Source organism: Rhincodon typus, chromosome 11, assembly GCF_021869965.1.
Source record: "Rhincodon typus isolate 14 chromosome 11, sRhiTyp1.1, whole genome shotgun sequence".
NCBI classification, from domain to species: Eukaryota; Metazoa; Chordata; class Chondrichthyes; order Orectolobiformes; family Rhincodontidae; genus Rhincodon; species Rhincodon typus.
This window is the reverse complement of record NC_063342.1, coordinates 19,801,171-19,826,170: the sequence shown is the minus strand read 5'-3', so window position 1 is coordinate 19,826,170 and position 25,000 is coordinate 19,801,171. Positions and strand designations below refer to the sequence as shown.

The 25,000-nt window shown below is 38.2% G+C and overlaps 1 protein-coding gene across 1 annotated transcript; it reads left to right on the top strand.

Moving 5' to 3' along the window:
- Positions 1 to 14,091: 14,091 nt before the first annotated feature.
- LOC125480971 (sodium/myo-inositol cotransporter-like) lies at positions 14,092 to 24,996 on the top strand (the record flags this gene model as incomplete). Its single annotated transcript, XM_048603046.1, has 4 exons — positions 14,092 to 14,420; positions 18,491 to 18,620; positions 19,320 to 21,370; positions 23,347 to 24,996. A coding segment is annotated over exon 4 (1,326 nt), but the record flags the coding sequence as incomplete, so codon positions are not given.
- Between the last annotated feature and the right edge of the window lie 4 nt (positions 24,997 to 25,000).

Here is a 25,000-nt window from a genome sequence, read left to right as displayed (position 1 = left end):
TTTAGCAAGGCATTTGATAAGGTTCCCCATGGTAGGCTCATTCAGAAAGTAAGGAGGCATGGGATTCAGAGAAATTTGGCTGTCTGGATACAAAACTGGCTGTCCAATAGAAGACAGAGGGTGGTAGTAGATGGAAAATATTCAGCCTGGAGCTCGGTGACCAGTGGTGTTCCGCAGGGATCTGTTCTGGGACCTCTGCTCTTTGTGATCTTTATAAATGACTTGGATGAGGAAGTGGAAGGATGGGTTAGTAAGTTTGCCAATGACACGAAGATTGGCGGAGTTGTGGATAGCGTGGAGGGCTGTTGTAGGTTGCAACGGGACATTGACAGGATGCAGATCTGGGCGTAGAAGTGGCAGATGGAATTCAACCCAGAAAAGTGTGAAGCGATTCATTTTGGAAGGTCGAATTTGAATGCAGAATGCAGGGTTAATGGCAGGATTCTTGGCAGTGTGGAGTAATAGAGGGATCTTGGGGTCCACGCCTATAGATCCCTCAAAGTTGCTACCCAAGTGATACGGTTGTAAAGAAGACGTATAGTGTGTTGGCTTTCATTGTCAGGGGAATTGAGTTTAAGAGCTGTGAGGTTATGCTGCAGCTCTATAAAACTGTGGTTAGACCACACTTGGAATATTGTGTTCAGTTCTGGTCGCCTCATTATAGGAAGGATGTGAAAGCTTTAGAGAGGGTGCAGAGGAGATTTACCAGGATGCTGCCTGGACTAGAGGGCAAGTCTTATGAGGAAAGGTTGAGGAAGCTAGGGCTTTTTTCATTGGAGCGAAGAAGGATGAGAGGTGACTTGATAGAGGTTTACAAGATGATGAGAGGCAAATATAGAGTGGATAGCCAGAGACTTTTTCCCAGGGCGGAAATGACTATTACGAGGGGGCATAATTTTAAAGTGATTGGAGGAAGATATAGGGGAGATGTCAGAGGTAGGTTCTTTACACAGACAGTGGTGGGCATGTGGAATGCGCTGCCGGCAGTGCTAATGTAGTTAGTATACTTTAGAGACGTTTAAGCGACTCTTGGATAGGCACATGGATGATAGCATAATGTAGGGTATGCAGGATAGTTTGATATTAGTAGGATAATAGGTTGGCACAACATCATGGGCCAAAGGGCCTGTACTGTACTGTTCTATGTTCTATGAAACCAGGAGGCACAAACACCCCCCGCTTCTATGGACTGTGTAAAGTACATAAACCAGACATCCCTCTCAGACCCAGTGTCTCCCTACCAGGCACACCTTCACACAGAGTGGCTAAGGACGTACAACAGAGATTGAAACACCTAGTACACGGATCACCTTATTCTATCCACTCAACCGAAGATTTCTTCGATACCCTCAAGAACGTAAAAATCAGTGATGACGAGATTATGGTGTCCTTTGATGTCACAACTTTATTCACATCAGCTGACATTCCACGAGCCAAAGAAACAGTGGCCACATTACTAGAGGAAACAGCAACACAGACCAGCAACTCCATCAGCAAGGACAACATACTTAAATTACTAGACCTCTCCCTCACCATACACTTTGTCTTTAGTGGTCAAGTATACAAACAGATCAACGGTACACCAATGGGGTCACCCAGCTCAGGACTCATCACAGAAGCAGTCATGCAAAGACTATAACACACCACTCTCCCCCACATTCAACCTAAACTGTGGATCCAATATGCAGATGACATATTTGTCATTATTAAACGCAACAAATTAGAAGAGACACACCACCTCATCAACAGCGTATTCACAGGGATTAAATTCACAAGGGAAGAAGAAACCAACAATCAACTTCCGTTTCTGGATGTTAAGGTAGAACGACTGACAAACGGGGATTCCCAAACCTCCGTATACAGAAAAGCAACCCATACAGATCAAATCCTCAACTTCCATAGCAACCACCCCAACATCCACAAACAAAGCTGCATTATGATACTATTTAACTGGAACACTGGACACGCTGCAACACTCCAAGTTTGCAAATTTCCTGAATTTACCTGTGTTTTTAGACTCAGATTAACAGAAAGCATAGACCAGGTTTCTGTACTTAAAAAAGAATTACTATCAATCACAAATAAATATTTGCTTAGCTGTGATGAGAATCTATGAACTGTTCACATATAATCCTCTAATAAAACTTCCCCTACACACGGAGACACAAACACACACACACAAACACAGATAGGCAAAATAAAGTGGTGTTATGGGTCGAGGGAAAAACTGGGAAAGCAGTTCAATGGCCACTGTACACAGGGCTTGCTGAGAGTTAGGACTTGCTATTTGTTGACTTTGTTTTCCAGGTACTTTTCAATTTCTTGCAGGAGATACAGAGCAACTGATTTACAAATTGCAAAGTCTCTTAGTTGCTGCTTAAAAGCCACAGCTTACAGCAGCTATAGGAAAATAAACTGTCTTTCTTTAGGCTTTAAGTATTTTTTATGGCAGAGAGAGAGAGGCAACACCACTCCTTTCAGAGGTCCGAAGGCTTCTGGCCACATCTTTCATACCCACAATCCATTAAACTACGTAGGAGCCAATCATATTGTTGTTGGCAGGCAGAAGGCCTTTGTCACCAAAAACTGGTCACCATTCTACAGATTAATCAGCTACTTGTTACCTCACTCAGTACACATACCCTGAACTGATTGAGCAGCAGCAGTTACAATGAATGTCGTAACTTGCTTTTAAAAAGTACGACATTTTCCCCTTTACAATCTTTGGTTTTAAATCAGTTGTTTTGCCAGTTCAGTCCACAATTGGAATTACATCAAAATAATTTTTTAATAAATTTTTATAAATCTTTACATCAGCCTATCATGTTCCATACCGGTCATAGTTGTTTTGTGGGCATTATCAACCAGCTGCAAGTCCTCTTTCAATCCTGTGATATTGCCTCATATTCTCAGCTTGCCAATGAAGATTTGACATCTTTCTCTATCCATTGAGGTGGTAATTACATTAAGTCAGCTCCACTATTCGAAACTTTTGAGTTTTAAATATTCAACAGAACAGATACACGAGTAGTACAAATTGAGATAGTAAGTACAACCTAATAGCCATATCTGAGACATAAATATTGAAGGGTTTTGAAATAACTCCACAAAGGCCGGTATTCCATTACCAAGTCACCCTTTATTTACACATGCATAGTGTATGATACTGACCTCGCTAGCACAGAGCTGGCTCCTAGAATGAGCAGAATCCCTGACACTCCTGTTTATATCTGACAAACAGGACTCCCTGGTTGGACTAGGTTAACAGCCCCAGTAAGGGAACTCATATTCTGTGAGATCCACCAGGCGGACCTCGTTCCAGTCACTACAGGTATGTGATATTTAGGAAGGACAGGAAGCCATTCAAGGGTGGAAGAGTGGCACTGTTAATTAAAGATGAGATGAGCACATTAGAGAGGGATGACCTAAATTCAGGAAACTAGGTTATAATAGTAGTTTGGTTAGAGACAAGGAATGCTAAAGATAACAATTCATTTGTGTACATAACAGTAAGTACATGTAGGGTAGAGTATCAAGGAAGAAATAATGGGAGCTTGTCTAAAGGGTACAGCAAATATCATCGGGGATTAATTTACATATAGAGTGGAAAAATCAGGTGGGAAAAGTAGTCTAAGATGAGGAATTCCTCGAATGTTTTTGTGACAGTTTTTTAGATCAGCATATTATAATAGACCTGGTTTAAACCAACGAGATAGGATTAATTACTGACCTCATAGTGAAAGCATCTCTGGGAGCACCGAATCTAACATGATTGAATTTTACATATAGTTAAGGGAAAGAAATGTGGGTCCAAGACTTTGAATTTAAACAAGTGCAATTATGAGACCATGAAGCAGACCTAACTAGTGAACTGGCAATTTATGTAAAAGGATAGGGCAATGGAGATGCACTGAAAAACATTTAAGGTGATAGTCCAGAAAGTGCAGAATAGATATATTCCAACAAAAAAGAAAAATTCTAAGTGACAAACCCACCATCCAAGGTTAACTAAAAAAGTCAAAGACAATCTTAAACAAGAAGAAATGACGTAACTGTGAAAAGATAGGTGGCACATCATAAGATAGGACAAAATATCTTTTAAAAAAACAACTATTACTAAAAGATTAATGAGGTGAGAAAAGTTAGAATATGAGAGAAAGTTATCCAAAAATATAAAAAGGGTAGGAAACGTCTCTTTAGATATTTAAGAAAGAAGACTTAACAAAGTAAGAATACTTACTTACTTGCCCAACAGAAAATGTGTCTTGGGAATTAGTAATGGAGAATTAAGTTATGACAGATGATGTGAACAGATGTTTGTCATCAGTCTTCACCTGAGAGAATTAGTGTTCCAGAAATAGCTGGAAATCAGGAATTGAAAGGGAGGGAGGAACTGAAGAAAATTGTAATTACTAGGGAAGTAGTACTGAGTAAATTGTTGGAACTGTGAGTTTTCAAGTCCCCAGGTCCTCATGGATTTGATTGAAGGGTCTTAAAAGAAGTAGCTGGTGAGATAGTTATGTGTTGGCTTTAAATTTCCAAAACTCATTAGATTCAGGGAAGGTACCTGTAGATTGGAAAATAGCTAATTAAAGAAAGCGAAGCACAAAGTAGGCAACTACAGGCTAGTTAGCTTAGCATCTGTCCATCTGTCGCAGGGAAAATGTTGGAAGATGTTATTAAAAATGTTATAATAGTTAATTTCAAGTTAATCAGGTACAGCAAACAATGTTTTGTCAAAGGGAAATCATGTTTAACTAATTTATTGGAGTTCTTTGAAGAAGTAATTTGTGTTGTAGACAAAGGAGAACCAGTGGATTTATTGCATTTAGTTCTCCTGAAGGCATTTCCTGAGGACAACAAGGCACCAAAGGTTATTACCAAAAACAAAGCTCAAGGGGGTAACATTGGCATGGATTGAAGCTTGCTCGGCTAAAAGGAAGCAGAGAGTAGGAATGAATGGGTCTTTTTCAGGCTGGCAAGCATTCACAAGTGGTGTGCCACAGGTGTTAGTGACAGGGCCTCAACTCTTTACAATACATACAAGTGATTTGTATGAAGGGATCGAAGGTAAGGTAGCTAAATTTGCTGATGACACAGAAGTTGAGAAGAGGACATAAGGATCCTACAAAGTGATATGAATAGGTTAAGTGAGTGGGCACATATTGGCAAATGGTATACAATGTGGTAAAGTGTGAAATTGTTCATTTTTGCAGAAAGAATAAAAAGAAGTACAATATCTAAAGAGATCTCAGTGTCGTAACACATAAATCGCAAATGGTCAGTATGCATGTACAATAAGTGATCAGGAAAGCTAAAAGAATGTTATATTTTATTGTGAGGGGTATTGAATGCAATAGGATGGAGATTATGCTGCAGTTCATGAGTGAGATGCATCTGGAGTTTTTTTTTCTTTTATTCATTTATGGGATGAGGGTGTACCTGGCTAGACTGCATTTATTGTCCATCTGTAATTGCCCAGAGGGCAGTTGAGAGTTAACCACATTGCTGTGGGTCTGGAGTGGCATGTAGGCCAGACCAGGTAAGGATGTCAGTTTCCTTCCCTAAAGGACATTAGTGAACCAGATGTTTTTCTGACAATTGACAATGGATTCATGGTCATCGTTAGATTGCTAATTCCAGATAATTATTGAATTCAAATTCCACCATATGCTGTGGCAGGTTTCGAACCCAGGCCCCAGAATGTTATCTGGGGCTCTGGTTTAACAGTCCAGTGATAATACCACTAGGCCATCGCCTCCCCTGCCTTGGCAATTTTATACAGTACTGGACACCCTACTTAGGAAAGAATTTTAATGCATTGAAAACAGTTTTGAGAAGGTTTGGATTGCCTTATGAGGAAAGGTTAGACAGACTAGTCGTATATCCTTTGGAATTTTGAAGAGGTAGAGGTCACTTAATTGAAATATATAAGATCTTGAGGGGACTTGACTGGGTGGATGTTGAAAGGATGTTTACTCTGTGGGAAAATTTAGAACGAGGGCTTACAGTTTAAAATAAGGGGCTGCTCAAGTAGAACAGAAATGAGGAAACTTTTTTGAGGGGTGAGATTGTGAGTGTTTTGAATTCCCTTCCTCAAAAGTCAGTGGATACAGAATCTTTAAATATTTTTAAGGCAGAGGTAGATAAATTCTTGATTACCTTAGGGATGAAAGATTATTAGGAATATATTGGAATGTAGAGTTGAGATTAAAATCAGATCAGCCATGATCTTATTGAATGGTTAGGCAGGCTCAAATGGCCTACTCTTGTTTATGTGTTTCCTGTTGGGAAATGTAATTTGTATGCTTGACACGAGACTCCTAAAGCAACTGTTCTACTTAGAGCCAGGTCTTGGCCGGATGCTCTCAGGAAGACAGTGGAAAAGTTCAGGGATGTAATCTCCCAAAAATTCAAGACAGTCAGAGGGCAGAGCTGAGTATGGTGGCCATCATCAAGGAAAAGGTGCTAGTAAAACTGATTGACCTGAAGGTGAATAAATCACCTGCACTAGATGGACTGCATCCCAGAGTTCTAAAGGAGATAGCTGAAGAGGTAGTGGAAGCATTTGTGATGATCTTTTAGGAATTGCTAGAGTCATGGAGGATCCCAGAGGACTGGAAAATCGCTAACGTGACACCCCTGTTTAAAAAGGGAGTAAGGCAAAAGACGGAAAATTGCAGGCTGATTAGCCTAGCCTTGGTCGTAGCTAAGATTTTGGAGTCCATTGTAAAGGATGAGATTTCTGAATATTTGGAAGTGTATGGTAAAATAGGGCAAAGTCAGCATGGTTTCATCAAGGGGAGGTCATGCCTGACAAATCTGCTGGAATTCTTTGAGGAAGTAACGAGCAGGCTAGACCAAGGAGAGCCAATGGATGTTATCTACCTGGACTTCAAGAAGGCCTTTGACAAGGTGTCACACAGGAAGCTGTTGAGTAAGATAAGGGCCCATGGTGTTGGAGGCAAGGTGCTAGCATGGAAAGAAGATTGGCTGTCTGGCAGAAAGCAGAGAGTGTTGTTAAAAGGGTCTTTCTCAGGATGGTAGCCGGTGACAAGTGGTGTTCCGCAAGAGTCAGTGTTGGGACCACAACTTTTCACTTTGTATATGAATGATCTAGATGAAGGAACTGTGGGCATTCTGGCTAAGTTTACAGATGATACAAAGATAGGCGGAGGGACAGGTAGTATTGAGGAGGTGGGGAGGCTGCAGAAGGATTTGGACAGGTTAGGAGAGTGGGCAAAGAAGTGGCAGATGGAGTACAACGTGGGAAAGTGTGAGGTCATGCACTTTGGTAAGAAGAATAAAAGCATGGACTGTTTTCTAAATGGGGAGAAAATTCAGAAGTCTGAAGTGCAAAGAGACTTGAGAGTTCTAGTCCAGGATTCTCTCAAGGTAAGCTTGCAGGTTGAGTCAGTAGTCAGGAAGGCAAATGCAATGTTGGCATTTATTTTGAGAGGACTTGAATATAAAAGCAGGGATGTACTCCTGAAGGCTCTGGTCAGGCCACATTTGGAGTATTGTGTGCAGTTTTGGGCCTCATATCTTAGGAAGGATGTACTGGCCCTGGAGCGGGTTCAGAAGAGGTTCATGAGAATGGTCCCAGGAATGAAAAGCTTAACATAGGAGGAATGTTTGAGGACTCTGGGACTACACTCATTGGAGTTCAGAAGGATGAGGGGGAATCTAAATAAAACTTACAGAATACTGAATGGCCTGGACAGAGTGGATGTTGGGAAGATGCTTCCATTGGTAGAAGAGACTCGGACCTGAGGGCACAGCCTTAGAGTAAAGGGAAGACCTTTTAGAACGGAGATAAGGAGAAACTTCTTCAGCTAACTTCTATGAAATTCACTGCCACAGAAGGCTGTGGAGGCCAGGTCATTAAATACATTTAAGACTGAGATAGAGAGGTTCTTGATTATCAAGAGGATCAAGGGTTACGGGGAGAAAGCGGGACAATGGGGTTGAGGAACATATCAGCCATGATTGAATGGCCTAATTTCTGCTCCTATGTCTCATGGTCTTATGCCCTCAAAACATCACTTCAAAAGTATCTCAAATATGAAACTCCCTAACAACTGATGGGATACTTGGCTTGCAACAGAGCAAAATGGAGAAGGTTGATGCAGGAAGGCACTTCACACATAGGGAACACATAGGCGAAGTTGAGGCTTTGGAGAAAGTGCACAGGTCTCAAATAAATCACCTGTCTGACAGTACCACTTGCCCACTTGCAGATCATGCACAGGAATCATCAGCCATCTCAGAACCAATTGATCCTGGAAATACAGAAACAAGTCATTCTAAGCCCTGAGGCTTTACCTCAGAATAACTATTCTTTAATTTGACTAAAGAAAGAATTTTTGCTTAAAATACTAACCCACAGTCGTTAGGAACTTTAACCACCAGGGGGAAGCATCATCCTGCATGAAAATGCATTGTTGTTTAAATAGAAATTGGTAAATTTGAAAGAAGATAGGTCAGGCCTTTTAAATGTTTTGTGAAAATTATGGATAAAAATGTCAGAAATCTGCCTACTGATGTTTTTTGGTATCAAAGAAAATAGAATATTTGCACAAAGTAACTAAAATTCTTAGCTGTATTTTCAAACCCTTGTATGGTTTTACCCCTCCCTATCTCTGTTGCCTCCTACAACCCTTTGCAAATCTCAGAGTGCTTCCAATTCTAATCTTTTGCACATCTCTGATTTTCTTCACTCCACCTTTGGTGGCTGTGCCTTCGATTGCCAAGCCCTAAGCTCTGGAATTTCCTCCTTGAACCTTTGTGCTTCTCTACTTTCCTGCGCCTCTCTATTTCACTGTCATCAGTCAAGATGCTTCTCAAAATCTAACTGTGACCAAGATTTGAACAACATGACTCAATATCTCCTGATGTTTTTGTTGTCAAATTTTGGTTGATAATGCTCTTATGAAACACCTTGAAATGTATTGAAATACTTTAGGCATGATATAAATACAAGTTATTGCTGTTGATTGATGAGACCTATTTTCCATCTGTTAATCAACTGATTACTGTCTGAATATGTTGGTAGTTTGATAGGTATTATGTTTATATCATTGGCTATCCAAGTATTGCATTTTGAACTGTGTAGCAAATCTGATCTGGGTCTTTTGAGATTTGTGCTTGGTGTGGACAGAGTGAGTATGAGAATATATGAAATTCATTTGAACTGAAGGAAAGATATTTGGTACTGTGCAAGTGCAGCTTCAGATAAGTGAACTTAAAAGGTTGCCCTGACAGTATTCATAGTTATCTGTATATTGTATCATGTGCAGTGAAAGTAAGAGACAAGAAAAGGTTGAAACTGAATTGCTGGTTTTAAAGATATTCATGTGTTAGATATACAAAAAGGAAGGGATCAGTGAATCAAGTTTCAAGTTGGTTAGAAACTATCTTACGTCAACAGAAACACGAGATGATATATCCAATTACCTATGTTTGTGAGTGTAGAAAATGATCTTTGTTGCACCCTGTCTAGTGTTCTACTCATTGTAAAGGCATGGTACATGTCCACTTGGTGATATTGAACCTATGACAAGAATCAGTCTGTTAAGAAGACGGCAGGTCTTTAATTATCCATAAAAAACCCACACCACTGGTGGTGCAAAGTAGCCATGAATGTAATTAGCTTTCATTGTTAATGTTTAACTCATTAATGTGTGCTTGTGCAACAGATTAGTTTGTTTTAAGGTGGCCTATGTATAATGGGTTTAAGATATTTGAGAAGAATTGTATACAAATTAAGCAATTACTATTCTCTGCCTCTGGGCCAGGCATGGGTTCAGCTGAACAGGTTGATTAGAAAATATTTAAATATGGGGCATAGAGAACATGATTAAGAAGTTTGCAGATGAATCAAAAAAAATTGTCATATGGTTGACAGTTAGAAGAAAGTTTGCAAATTGCAAAAAAAAAATCAATGCACTGGTCAAGAGGGCAGAAAATGAATTTTATTTGGTGAAATGAGATATAACGCATTTCGGAAGGTCCAACAAACAGGAAAACACTGAACAAATTCTAAGATATTGTGAGGTATAGAGGAACAAAAAGACCTTGGAGTTCAGACCTCCTTGGAGTTTGCAGGACAAATGGACAAGGTAAACAAGAAGGTGTGAGAGAATACTTTCCTTTATTAGCTAAGGTGTAGAATATTAGGGCAAGGAATTATGCTTGAACATTTTAAATACTAGTTGGCCTGATCTAGGATATTGTGTATAATCCTGGTCAATGCATCACATATTAAGATGTGATTGCACTAAAGTCTGTAAGAGGGAGATTAATTAATGCCAGGTAAGGATAATTTTAGCCATAAAGAAAGTTTGGAAAAGCTATTTTCTTCGGAGCAGAGGAGGTTAAAGGTGATTTGATTGTGATGTATAAAATTATGATGAGATCAGCAAGAGGGTATAGAAAGGAACTACTTCCTTTCGTGTAGATGCCAATGATGAAGGAGCTTTGATTTAAAGTAACTACAGAATTACAAAGAACTTGAGAAATATTTCACCCATCATATGGTGGAAGTCTGGATCTTGTTGTCTGAAAGGGTATTGAAAAGTTCATCATGTTTAATAAATACTTGAATATGCACTTGAGGTGCTGTACCTTATAAAACTATGAAGCAAGAACTGGGATAGATAGTTACTTTTAGAAAGATATTTTGCCTAGCATAAATACAATGAACAGAATGGCCTCCTTCTGCATCATAAATTTCTCTGATTCTATAAGATACATTTACAAAACTTTTATCAAAAAGTTCCATTTTTGATTTTATGATAGAGGGAAGGTCAGTAATGAAGCAGAGAAGATGGGAGACTCCCCTGAGAACTAGAAATCACTTTCTCTGGATATATGGTTGGTCATTTAGGACTGAAATGTAACAATCTTCTTTACCCAGAACCTGAGACTACTTTGCACCATCAGTAGGTGGTTTTTTTAATGGATAATTAAAGTCCTGCCATCTCCTTTATTATTAAATCTGTTTGTATTGTCATTTGTATCAATGGTAATATCGTTTATCTTTACTGAAATCTCTTCAATCAGTTTGAAATAGATGAAATGTATCATAAATGACAAACTCAATGAATGTGACTACTTTCCCATAACTTCCTTGACCCATCTGCAGCACTAAGTCCAGCTATCTTCATAAAAGTGCTCCTTCATTGTCTACCTTGGTACAACTGCCTTGGTTCCAGTCTTACTTGTTAAATAATCTCAGCCTTTTGGGCCCATTCCTTTACCTCTCAGTCTCTATCTCCTCACTTAAGAGCTTCTTTGACCAACTTTTGGTTATGCCTGTAGATATGTCTTTTGTCAGATTGCAGTTGCATGGAACCCCTTGGGATTTTTCTATATTAACAGGAGCTATCTAAATATGTCATTTTATTATTGCTGTAAATTTGCAATGCACAAAAAAAGCATATGTCTGTTGGAAACTGGTCTCCATATGTTTTGTTTTGGTCTATAGCTGCCATGGTATTGATGCATATAAGATATCAGAAACTGGGAAATTTCCATCATATGACACGTTAACTGTCCCCATAATCATGACTGTTTCAGCAATGAAAAATTTCCAGAACTTAACTGATATCACTCACACAGCCAAAACATGAGTATTTCGCAAAATTTCTTTATTGTGGGATTTCTATGAATTTTAATAAATGTATCTAAAACAAGCATAATGATTGCATTCATAGATTATGCTTGTTCATCCAGTTGAAGCACATGTAGTGCCATTCTTACACCAAAAGTGAATAGACTTAAAAACAATGATGGTATAAATCAGCAGCACACCACATGATGTTTCACACTGTTACATCTTTCCACAAATAATGTAAGACCGTGATAGGAGCAAAGGAAACCCAAACTTTGAGTCTGGTCCATAGTTCATGAAGATCATGGTTGATTATCAACTTCAATTCCAGATTTCTGCCCAATTTCAATTCCCCTTGATTCCCTCAGAGTTCAAAAATCTATTGATTTCAGCCTTAAACATATTCAGTGTCAGAGTATTGACAGTCCTCGGGCTATGGGTAAAGAAGATTGTTACATTTCGGTCCTAAATGGCCAACCATATATCCAGACAAGTGATTTCTAGTTCTCAAGGTGTCTCCCATCTTCTCTGCTTCATTACTGACCTTCCCTCCATCATAAAATCAAAAGTGGAAAAGTTTGATAATGGTCAACATCATTCAAAACTTCTCAGATACATGTCCAAATGCAGCAATACCTAGATAATATTCAAATTTGGACAGACAGATTTCAAGTAGCATTGCCTGGCACTTGTGTGATGTGAATGACCATCTCCAACAAGAGGAAATCCGTTCATCACTTCTTTACATTCCAGCCATTACTGATTCTCTTACTATTCACATTTTTGGAATTAATATTGACCAGAAACCAAACTGGACTAGCCGTATAAGTACTGTAGCTAGAGAAGCAGGTCAGAGGCTCGGAATCCTGCAGCCTGCAATTCACCTGCTAACTCCTGAAAGCTTGTTCAACATTCATAAGCCATAGGTCAGGAGTGTGATAAAATATGCCTCACTTGCCTGGATGATGCAGATTCAACAACATGAAGAACCAGCCAGGGCAAAGCAGCCATATCCACAAGCATCTAATCCTTTCACCACCGATCCTCCAAAGCAGCAATGTGTGTACCATCTACAGGATTCACTGCAGAAATTCACTAAAGATCCGTAGACAGCCTTAGACCTGCCACCTGCAAGTTCTCCTCCAAGCCATTCACCATCTTAACATTGCTGTCCATTTAGTGCCACTGAGTCAAAATCCTGGAACTCCCTTCCAAACATCTACACCAAAGAGGCTGCAGTACCACATCCCAAGGGCACCTTTGATGCATTCGCTATTCAGGGGAGAAAAATGTCAAATTGATACTTTGTTGCAAACCGTACTTTGCAGTTATCAAGAATACAAGGTGAATATTGTGAATGATATCCATTTAAACTAGCTAGAAGGATGGTCTTTGGTGCAACATCCTTTGAAAGGAAAATGCATTACTGGAAGTGCAGTCTCGCAATGAGATGTTAAAATAAGGCAGGGACTGCCCTCTCAGAAAAATTGAAAAGATCCCATGGCACTGTTTCAAAGAAGAGCCAAGGAACTCACCTCAGCACCTTGCAAATATTTATTCCTCAATGAACATTTGATTCATTTTGGTAGCAAGGATGAGGAAAAACATTAGAAAATTAAGGGTATGATTGTCAAGGTTGTTCAGGAGCAGAGGTGTATGTGTCATTTGAAAGTGGTAGAGCAAGTTGAGAGAGCAGTTAATGGAGTTAATTTAAACTAGAGACATAGTGTATAAAAGCGAGGAAATTATGATAAATCTGTTTAGACTTGTTTAGGCACAACTAGAATATTGTGTCCAGTTCTGGGCACCCCACATTTAGAGTGATGCAAATTAGAGAAGACTTAAAAAGAGAGTAGTTTCAGGGATGGGGAACTTAGGTTACATGGATAGATTGGAGAACGTGTGAATGTGCTCCTTGGAGAAGGAGACTTGATACATCTATTAAAAATCTTAAGATACCTGGACAGAGTAGATTATGAGAAACTGTTCCTATTGGTGCAGCGATTGAGAACCAAAGGATACAGATCAGCAAAAGAAGCAATAATGACATGAGAAAAGACTTTTTTTTAACTCACTGAGGGGTTGGGATCTAGAATGCACTGTACAGCTTGTGAGTGTGGCACTAGAAGATTCACATGTGGCTTTCAAAGGAGAATAGGATCATTAGATGACGAGAAATTTGCAAGGCTGGGGAAAACAGGGAAATGGGACTGGATGAGTTGGGCATGCAGAGAGCTAGTACAGACATGACAGCTGAAGAACCTCCTACGTTGTAACAATCTATGATTCTGTAACATCACAAAGGTAGATTATGTGGTCATTTTGATGTTTGTGGAAGTTTTCGGTACATAAACGTTCTGTCATTACAATAGTACAGCAACTGCACATCAATAATAGTTCATTGGCTGTAAATTTAAGGGCTTTGAGAAACCTAGGTTGTTGGTGAAAGATGCTACATGAATGTAAGTCTTTCTTTCCTTCAGAGGAATTCCTATTTAATTGGGTTACTTGAGTTTGCCTGTGTTTGCACAAATGCTGTTCGCCAAAAATCAATTTTCAAAGCGGGGAAAAGGTCAGCAAGAATGGCGCCTGCACCTTTAAAATTATACGGGTGCCTGCGCCTTTAAGAGGCAGCGGGCCCGTGGTGCTTAGCTGAATGGGCAGGGACTGGAACCGAGCGTTTTAGAGGCGGGGAAACGGGAGGTCGAATACACATATAAACGAACACGTGGGAGAATCATCGCCACAGGATCATAACAACATGCCCAGATATGAGCTTGCTTTGATTCTGAAAGCTATGCAGCGGGTGAGTGTTGACTAAAACAAAAACGAAAAGAAAGAAAGAAAGAAAGAATGAGTGAAATAAAACAGTCGCCATCTTCCCGTTTCATGCCAAACCAGCGACGAGGTGGAAATCCCCGTTAATCAGGCTGGCGGGGAACAACATAACCAGTGATTTCCTCCTCTACCATTACCTCTTTTGTTTAAAACAAAAAAAATGCTGTGTTTTTATTCACCTGGTGTCAGGATGGTGCGTTTTGTTCTCTTTCTAACTATTTAGAGTCAATTGGTCATTGAGGCCCGACTCAACCTTAGCGCCAGGGAGTGGTGCTGCGGGTTTGCCGATTTTTTTTTTCTGGAGACTGAGGGGAGGCAGAGAGAGGCGCTGAGAGCGAGAGAAACATTAGCTGAAGAAGCCGGGTGCACTTCGGCTGCTCGGAGAATGAAGGCTAAAGCTGACCGCCACACCTTTTTCAGACCAGTGTCCCCTGCCTGGCAAAGTCTGGTTGTTAGGGTCTTGGAGACGCTTGGATCAAACACCGTCCCCATCCCAATCCTTTTTTTTCTGAAGCAGAAGTTTAGTACTGCACGATACTTAACGGTTCGTTGGTTAACAGTAAAATGAGAACTGTAGATGGATATCTTTCCGCATCGCATTTAAACGCGTGAATTACTGACTTTAAGATGACTATAGTTATTCAGCAGTGTTCAACATTGAGTTAAAATGTGTTAGCGTAATCTTGTTATCTTGCAAATTTACAATCAAACCACTTTAACAATAAAGGGAGCAAAATCAATGGGGTAATGATACTTTTTTTTTGATAGCTTTAATAAATGCAAACAGTTAATTTTAGCTGTGAAATTATGTGGTGTAAGAAGTATTTAGTAATTAAATAAAACTGTTTAAAACTGTTTGGAGTAATGTGTTGGGTCAACTACACAATCTTGCTTCCACAGCTCTAAGATTTCCCTGTTGTGATAAACTTTTTGTTCACAGTTGAGCTTTTATCTCGTTCTGGGCAAAAGGTAGGTTAATTGGTGATTACCTTTGGTGGAACCTTGATATGAAAATCTTTTTCATAATGGTACAATCCATCCAATTTCTTTAAATCGTGAACAAGTTGAATATCAATGAGATTTAAAAACTGAGGAAGGTCTTTCACATTCATTTACATTAAGAGTTTCAAAACCAACTAGTTGTGCTGTAGATGTGGATTTGAAAAAAATTAGCCTCCAATTTTAATTTGTAAAGCCTATGGTCCATGTTATAAATTGCATTTTGCAGCTAGTGACTGACACTGTTTAATTACTTTGAAATTTATGATACTGGACCATTTTCCAAAACAGATCTGCAAAACAAACTTGTGATCTGCAGTATATAGTAGTAACCAAAAAGACAAATTTACCTTTGTAACAAGAACTGATGACTTTAATTTTGGAGAATTGACTGCATAGATTCCCCAAAAGCCTTCCTTTATTGTAATTCTTTTGCATTAATTGCTTGGTAAGTCAATTGGACCAGACTCTCTTCACTATAAAAGTTGTTTCCACCATGTTGCTATGCATTGCTACACCTTTCCAAAGCCCTTTGGGGTTCTAACTTTGAGGTGATGATTTCAAGAAAATGTGATGTTTTGACAATACTAGAATCAATCCTTTCAGTAGGAATCTATTGTCCTTTGCTTGCAATCTTTGAACAGGTGAGTGCTGCATTAGTTTGCAAGTTTTGAACTAGATTACTCTGATCTTTAATGTGGGCTGTAAATTATTTTAGTTGGATTAAATATATTTGGGAAAGAAAGCTACTTCATATAATGTTGCTTTTGTGTTAACATTTGAATAGGAAATAAGTTGATGTGTTATTTCAAGGTTCACTGCTTGCATTTTAATATACAGTAACCTCCCCAGTCCAGAATGCTTGAGACCAGTTTATTTCTGGATTTTGGAATTTTCTGGATTATAGAATATTGCTGAAAAGAGGCATGTGGATAAAGCTTTTTGTCTTGCTGTCATCAGGGCATTTGAAAGATTATCAAATTTCAAACAAATACAGAAATTTACACTACAAAGTGGTTGGCATGGTTACAGAATGAAGTTAATCGTGTGTGAATCAGCAAACACTAGACATAACTATCTGAAACATAAGTGCTAAAACATTATAAAGTAGTTATTAAAATATTTGTATATAGATGTTAAAGCTTCAATGTTCTGCTACTGCAGTACTGTACTAAAATTATGTTGATGCTGAATGTAACTGGTTTTTAACATATTTCTGGACTGGAGGGATTACAGTTTTTTTAAATAATTGCCACATTCATGAGAGAACATTTTTGGTGCATCTGTTTTCCACTCTTCCAAGTCTCCTCCACAGTAAATATGGATTATCCTAGTTAAGACATTGAGCTTCAGAGATTACTCCCAAGGCTAAGCAAAAATATTGCACTTTAATTTGTGCTGATCTGCGCTTTAGTTCCATTTAACCACCTTTTCACAATATTTCATCTCTCAAAAAATCTGTCTGCTAGCCTTAAAGCTGTGTTTGTCCCAAGCTGGCATAGTTCCAGATTTTTTCTTCCTTTTTTTCATTTTTGCTCCTGAACATCCAACTCAGCTTAAGGGTCATTTCCTTGCAATGCTCTCTCTGGATACAGAAACTGTATCCTTTATCAAATCCTTTTTAACGTATTTTAAAATGTGTTGTTTGACCTTCAGTCTTCAGTACAAGTGAATAAGTGCCAAGTTAATGCAACCTGCTCTTGTCATTTAACGTTCTAAGCTCCTCTATTAGCTGGAGGACTGCTAAAAGCACTATAATGCTAAATAATAACTTCTTTGTCATTGATTTCTAACCCCCGTGAGGTAAAGCTAAACTCCTTTTCACTTTTCTTAATGTTTTATGGTTTGTGGTACTTGGACTCCTAAAACTCTGGCCCTCTACAGTTCCTAGATTCTCATTGTTTTAGGAAATATTCTGGCTTTTTTTTTTGTACCCTTATTGCTGACTGTGTTCCCTCCTATTGAGTACAGGAAATTAGATTTGATGTAGGTAAGTAATTTTTAGTTAAACTGTTAACAATTCCTGAAACTTCTAGTGCACAATGAACCTGAGAGCTGGGTTGCGGTCAAAACTAGAATTTTTGGAATGGGGTGGAAGGTGTTTACTGGATTGCCTGCCACAATACACGAGAATCTGACATGAATAAGTCTGTGGACATTTGTCCACACCATGCATCCCATCTTGCTGAATGTGCCAAGCCCTCACTTTGATAAAGAAATCTTGGAAGTAGTTCAAAGAGAGACCCAATAAGTTGAGAACCGCCTTTCTTTAATTTCCAAGGCTTAAAAGAACAGCATTGAAACTTGGGAATTACTAAAAGCAATAGTTCAAGTAAAATATTTTTTAAACATTCACATAATTGATGAGTTCCTGCTTTCATCAACTTCTCATAACAAACATAAACTTATTTCGACATTGAAAAGAACAATAATGCTGTTTGCGCAAGTAATGAGAATCCAGAAGAACAAAACCTGGTTAGAATTAAAAATAGCTTGTAGAAGAATAATTTAGATTGGAAATTGTTCTCTAGTGACTGTTGGTTTAAGTGTTATAGAACTGAAAAGCATTTTGTAAAACCTTATAAATGTGAAAGCTTTCACATTTGTAGTATGAAGGTATGTTACGGCTAACTATTACATACTGTAATTGAATGATTTTGCTTGTGATCTGTGTTCTCCAGCAGTTTGTCTTGAGGCTTTCTTTATTATCTTTTTTCACCTGCCTGAGTAACACTCCCTTAAAGCGATGGAAATGAATTCATTGAGACAGTGTATGTATTTTTGCAAAACCCCTGTTAGCTTAGGAATATTTAAAGTTTTAACTGAATATTTCATGGCAGACATAAGATTTTTTTTTAACTTCCATTTATGGTACTGATTCGTCATTCATTCTTGGTTGCTTCCTAGTTGCATTAGTGTTTTCTGACTTCCACGTCTATAGTGCAGTGGGTTCTGGTAACAATCAAAGATATAGTTAGTTATTGCTAAAGTGTTGTCATAGTTTGATTGAGCAAGGAATGCTTATTATTCAATTTTAAGTTATCAGGAAAACCTGCCTGACAAGGGACTATTTATGAGAGGACAAAATACTCATGGAACTTTAACTTGGCTATTGCTATATTGCATAACTGTTGATATTCTCTCTGCAATATCTGCTGCAGTACTGCAGGTAGGTGAGCTTGGCACACTGCAACTGTGTGCAGTTTAACTCCATTTCCTAGATGGTATGCGTTATAGAATATAATTGTTAAAGTACGTAACATTTCCAAAGAGTGTGGATTTCAAGATGGGAAAATAGTTCCCAAATCATTTCTAAAATTTTTAGTTATTTAGCAGTCAACATATTTTAAATTGAGAAACCAATATTTAGGAACAAAGCTGATATTGTGTGATACAATCAAAGTAGGAAAAAGGTCAATCAAATTCCATGGTTATTTAAGGCCAACAAAGATTTTTATAGGTGAGATGGCTGTAAAAGGGTGGAATTGGGTGGATAAAGGAACAAAAACAAAGTTGCTGGAAAAGCTCAGCAGGTCTGGCAGCATCTGTGAAGGAAAAAATAGAGTTAACATTTTGAGTCCGGTGACCCTTTCTCAGAACTGACAGCGGATAAATGTTGTAGTGGTGGGAGGAAGTTGTAAGGTGTCTAATAGATTTTGAAGCAATTGAAACTGATAAAGACGAGAATGTGTATAATGGGTTTTGGTTTAAATTTAAGGAGACCATAGAGACAAATGAGAATATTTAAAATTGTATATTTGAAATATTCAAGTAGTCACTGAAATGATAAATCACTGTCCATTGACCGCATAGAAAAATGAAGTTAAGAAATTAGCAGCTATCTGATAGTGAGCTTTTTTTCTCATAGGCTGTCCAGGCAAATGCAAGAATTTCTTTTTCTGACCAAGGTATTTGAGTCTTTGAACGAATTTGATTTATGGGAAAATGGAGATGTTTAATACAGACACTATAGTTCTTGGGATGACCTTTTTGATTATATTAAATCTCCTGTTTAATTTCCAAAAGATTGAGAAGCCAAAAAAATGGAGTAACAATATCAGAAAACGTTTGAAAATAATTCTAAGAGCCTTTGAAGGATGGAAAGAAATCTCTATTGTCTCATTGAAATAAATAGAAGAAATTTAAGTTTTTATTGAGTAGCTGTGTGTGCTGAAATTATGACGTCACACCAGGGGGGTGCTTTAATGGTACAGTGGCATTGTCCCTACATCTGAATCAGAAGATCTGGGTTCAAATCCAGCCTCAGATATGTCAAAGTATCTGCACATGAAAAGGTGGTCAAGTAGCTTATTTTGGCTACTAAACAGTTATTTAGTTGGTCTTGTTTCCCTGCTCTTTCTTTATAGCTGTAAATCTTTATTTTTGTTCGAGTGCTGATCCAGCATCTTTCCTCATGGTGTACTTCAGAACTTAATTTTCATAGTTCTTCTCCTTTTGACCTTCTGATTCGTTTCTCACTTATGATAAGTCTGTTTCTTCTGGCTACTAACCCTCTTGTCAGTAGAAATCTTTTCTCCCCAAATAATTATTTTAATTTTGAAGACCTGTTTAAATCTATGCTTAACTGTCTGTTCTCCAAGGAGAATAACTCCTGTTTCTCTACATAACTGCATTTCCTTATCTTGGGTGTCATTCCAGCAAATCTCTGTACCCTCTTCAAAACTATTATGCCCTTTCTAATGTGGTGCCCAGAATTGATCTCAATACTCCAGCAAGCATTTTTTAAAAATAAAGATGGAATTGAAAAAGAGATAAAGGGACAGAAAGAAAAAGTGAAAACAAACTTTTAATTTTGGAGCTTTTAAAAAAAGCCTCACGGAATGAGACTCCACACTTTAAATACGTTTGCACATGAATGGAAAAGCCCTGACCCTTTCTGTTATGTTTACTGGGTAAGTACCACATCTATTTCAATGATGAATCTCTTGGCCTGATACCTTTTGTATCAATGTAGAAAAGCCAAAAAAAACAGACTTTCTATCATACTCGGAAAAAAGGCCAAGCAAATCAACCTAGTTACCTACATAGTTATTAAGCGACTTGCATGTGTGGATTTTGGAAGTGGCTGTCCACTTTACTCCTTTTTATACTAGTGAGTGCTAAGCCTCACTATTATTCTAAATGCAAAATATAGACAGCACTTTTTGATAGAGAATTATGGGAAGAACCCTAAAAAGTTTGGTAAACAGAATAGAGGATGAAATAAAGTTTCCAGTATCAAATCTGGATGTTTTAAAATTTTTCTGGTTGTTTTGGGCAGGATATTGATTTACTATTGGATTTTAATGCAAAATTATTGTTCATACTTTTATTAAAGAATTGGCAACATAAATAGCTGGAAACGTGCAGTAAAATATACAGTGCAATAGCAGAATGTTATGAAGTTTGTATCCACTCCATAACTCTGAACTGGAGATGTATGGTAGGGGATTGATTTATCTCCAACCATATAGCTATTTTGGGAAAAAAAAATCTTCCACAACGATGTTCTCGGCCGAAATTGGCTACAGTTTGAAAATTTTAAACTAACATTCCAAAGTTATGATAGCAATATATTTTAAAGATGTGAATGTAAATAGTGAATAGGGAGAAACTCTGAAATTTGATGTATAAGTTACAAGTTAATGCATGGTTATGTCCTTTAACTATAGGGGTGTGATTATAACTATGTAGAAAACTATAAAATAGAGCTATGATATGTACACTAGATTTGATGCTAGTATCGGATCATTTAGCCTTTTGAATGCAATTACTCCAGCACTTCTGTTAAAGGTGCATTGCTGTCAATGGTGCTTACAGTGCAGCTGTAAGCTTAGGATACCTGCACCATTCATGTGCTTCACGTGAACCTCAAGTGCAAATCTTTTGGAAAACCCGTGGTTTCTCCTTTCTGCATACGTGAGTAGATATATCTTCTAACCATTTACTAGTAACATGCAGTTATGGTAGACTTTTATGCAAATACATTTTAAAATATTAAGGTATTTACAACTGAGTATCTAATACATAATTTCCACAATCTTCTCATATTACCTCTTTAAAAATTTTTGAAACAACCTTAATTCATATAATCCTCCTCCTATTTGTAATTGGCTGCACCATATTAGGATTTTAGACTTGATTCTTGACTTTGAGTTCACAATGTTCTGAACTGTACAGCTTGGAAGTTCCCAGATCACTGGTCTCGGAGTTAGCTCCTTTTATGTAAGGTTAGGGTGGTTCACTACAGTTAGCCTCCATGTTGTCAAGGTGGGGGCAGGGAGGCAAACCAACTGGCTTCTGATTGCTATCTAGGGTGTCATCTCTGCTGAATCATTTGTTGACCTTATCTTGCCTCCTGGTGAGCTTTCATACTTTTTTAACATGGGATTGTTAAATAATGATGATCAGGAATGGGAATTCCGGTCCGTTATTTCTGTTCTGCACCCTACCCAAGGTCAAGGACATTGAGGTTAACTGTAGCACCCAAACTGTTGAATAATTTATTATCTTGGCTAATTTATCACAGCTCAGGGATTAAATGTTGACTACTGCATCACAGTGCAATTTCCCATTCCGTTTCCCTATAAGCAATCAATGAGCTTCCTTTTTTTTTGCCTCTCTACTACCCTGTTATACCTGCATTGACCAGGGTGACAGCTTTTACCCACTTTTTTCTTCAAATTTCTATTTGATTCTTTTATTTGCAACCTTGAGTTTCCAGTTTTAAGATACAGCCACTTACCATACTTTTGACTTGTATGTTAAACTTTGTTTTGCAGAATCAGCCTAAATTTTAAACTAGTCTCTGGTGTCACGGATGTCAGCTGTACATGGCATTCAATTGTTTTTATAAAGCTACTGAGTATTTAACAATTTAAAGCTTGTGAAAGGCCTTAGAATACGGAATATAAGCTTTTTACTTTTGGTGTGTTTTTAAAAACAAATCTTTACTTCCTGAAATGCTCCAGAAGTATTATGGGCTGAAAATCCATGGTCTCTTAGAGAGGCAAAACAGACTGATCACTTAACTTCCCCCACAAATTTTTGTCCGTAGATTTTTTTTTGAGTAGATTCAGCAATTAATGTGTTCGTAAGATCTTTTAAGTATAATGTTTAGTGGTATGCATTCACCTGTCACCAATGAAACTTTTTTAAAAATAGGACTTTTTTTTTCATGTTATACTCTCTGGCTTATCTTGTTTTAAGATCTCTAGCATCAAACTACCCTTTTGAATGTTCTCATTTTTTTCTGTGCATTGATTATGGACTGCGTCACATGATTGCTCCATGCATGTCAATCTCTACAACTTTCCACTAAATCCACACTGGTAAGTTCACCTGAATTTGGTGTTGAGGAATTGTACCGAACAAATTTCTTGCATTTAAAAGCATTCATCAGGAGCCAGTGGTTTGCTGAAAATGCCTCTAACATTTTCCCAAAACAAACTAATTATATTGGGGCTTTCATAGCCCAGGTACGTGGTACTTGTAAGTATGGGCTTGGTACCACTTAGTTTGTTTTGTATAAAAATAATATATCTTTAAATGTACCATCTATGTACTTTGATTTCTTTGATTTTTCCATCTGATCTCACTTTAATTATGCCAGTTGAGAATGCTTGCCCTCTCATCCCCTGATTCACATGCAAGGTTGGCTTATGGAGTTGACGGAGTCTGTGATCAGTAATATTGATCACAAGCCTGCAGTCACCTCTTCTGCCTTTTTCTTATTATAATGGAAATCTGATCTTTCGACATACTCACTTGCATATATTAATCTTTAGCCATCAAGAAAATTTGCATCATGTATTTTTTATTCAGAAATGAGCTTGATTTTAAAAAGTGCAATTCTAATATCCTCTTTTTTGTCTTTTGTCTTTGCTGTCTTGCAGGAGTGTAACTCTAGGCCTTACTAGACCTGTCAGCAACAGCTAAGAAATTCAACACCAACAAATTAAGCTGTGACAGTCTTGAGGAATGCTACTAAAAAGAGCATGAGAAATAGTCAGAAGTGAAGTTAACAAGATAAATAGTATTTGGCATCCCAGTACCTGACAACTGGAATCCTACAGTTTCAACCAAGGCAGCAAACCAAAGGACAAATATTTATCACTCCATACAATTTTTTTTTTCCCTACTTCATTAGCAATCTTAACGTGCCTGGTTATTGGATATCTTATTCTGGTAATTGAACTTAATTGAATCTGAAACATTTTATGAAAATGTTTGGCTTGATGGAACCAGCTGATCTAGCTGTTGTAGCACTTTATTTTGTCCTTGTATTGTGCATTGGTTTTTTTGCTATGTGGAAGTCCAACAGAAGTACTGTGAGTGGATACTTTCTTGCAGGACGCACCATGACCTGGATAGCAATAGGTGCTTCATTATTTGTGAGCAATATTGGCAGTGAACACTTTATTGGGTTAGCAGGATCTGGAGCTGCCAGTGGATTTGCAGTAGGAGCTTGGGAGTTCAATGCAGTATTGCTTTTACAGTTATTAGGTTGGGTTTTCATCCCTGTTTATATCAGATCTGGTGTGTTCACCATGCCACAATACCTTTCAAAACGTTACGGCGGTAACAGAATAAAAGTCTATTTTGCTTTATTGTTTTTGACATTGTACGTTTTCACAAAGCTTTCTGTTGACCTGTATGCTGGTGCGTTGTTTATCCGGGCTTCACTCGGCTGGGACCTATATCTCTCTATCATCATCTTGATTGGGTTGACTGCAGTGTTAACTGTTACAGGAGGACTTGTGGCTGTCATCTACACAGATGCCCTACAAGCAATTCTTATGATTGGTGGAGCTTTGACATTGATGGTTGTTGGAATGGTCAAGGTGGGAGGCTTTGAGGAATTGAAACGGAGATACATGTTGGCCTCACCAAATGTTACATCAGTTCTAGCCTCCTTCAACCTAAGTTCTACAAACACTTGCTGCATTCATCCAAAAGATGATGCTCTTAAGATGTTACGTGAGCCGACTGATGAGGATATTCCTTGGCCTGGCTTCCTGTTTGGTCAAACGCCAGTCTCTGCTTGGTACTGGTGTGCTGATCAAGTCATTGTGCAACGTGTCTTGGCAGCAAAGAACATTGCTCATGCCAAAGGAGCTACCCTAATGGCTGGTTTTCTGAAACTCTTGCCCATGTTTATCATAGTCGTACCAGGCATGATTTCCAGAGTTCTCTTTACTGATGAGATTATTTGCATTAATCCAGAACATTGTATGCAAGTATGTGGCAGCAGAGCAGGTTGCTCAAACATTGCCTATCCACGACTAGTATTGGGAATCTTGCCCGCAGGTCTTCGTGGCCTAATGATGTCAGTCATGATAGCAGCTTTAATGAGTGACTTGGATTCTATATTCAATAGTGCCAGCACCATATTTACCCTGGATATTTACAAGCATCTTCGAAAGGCTGCCAGCTCTCGTGAACTTATGATAGTAGGTCGTCTGTTTGTTGTCTTCATGGTAGCTGTAAGCATTGCCTGGGTTCCTGTAATTGTAGAGATGCAGGGAGGACAAATGTACCTTTACATTC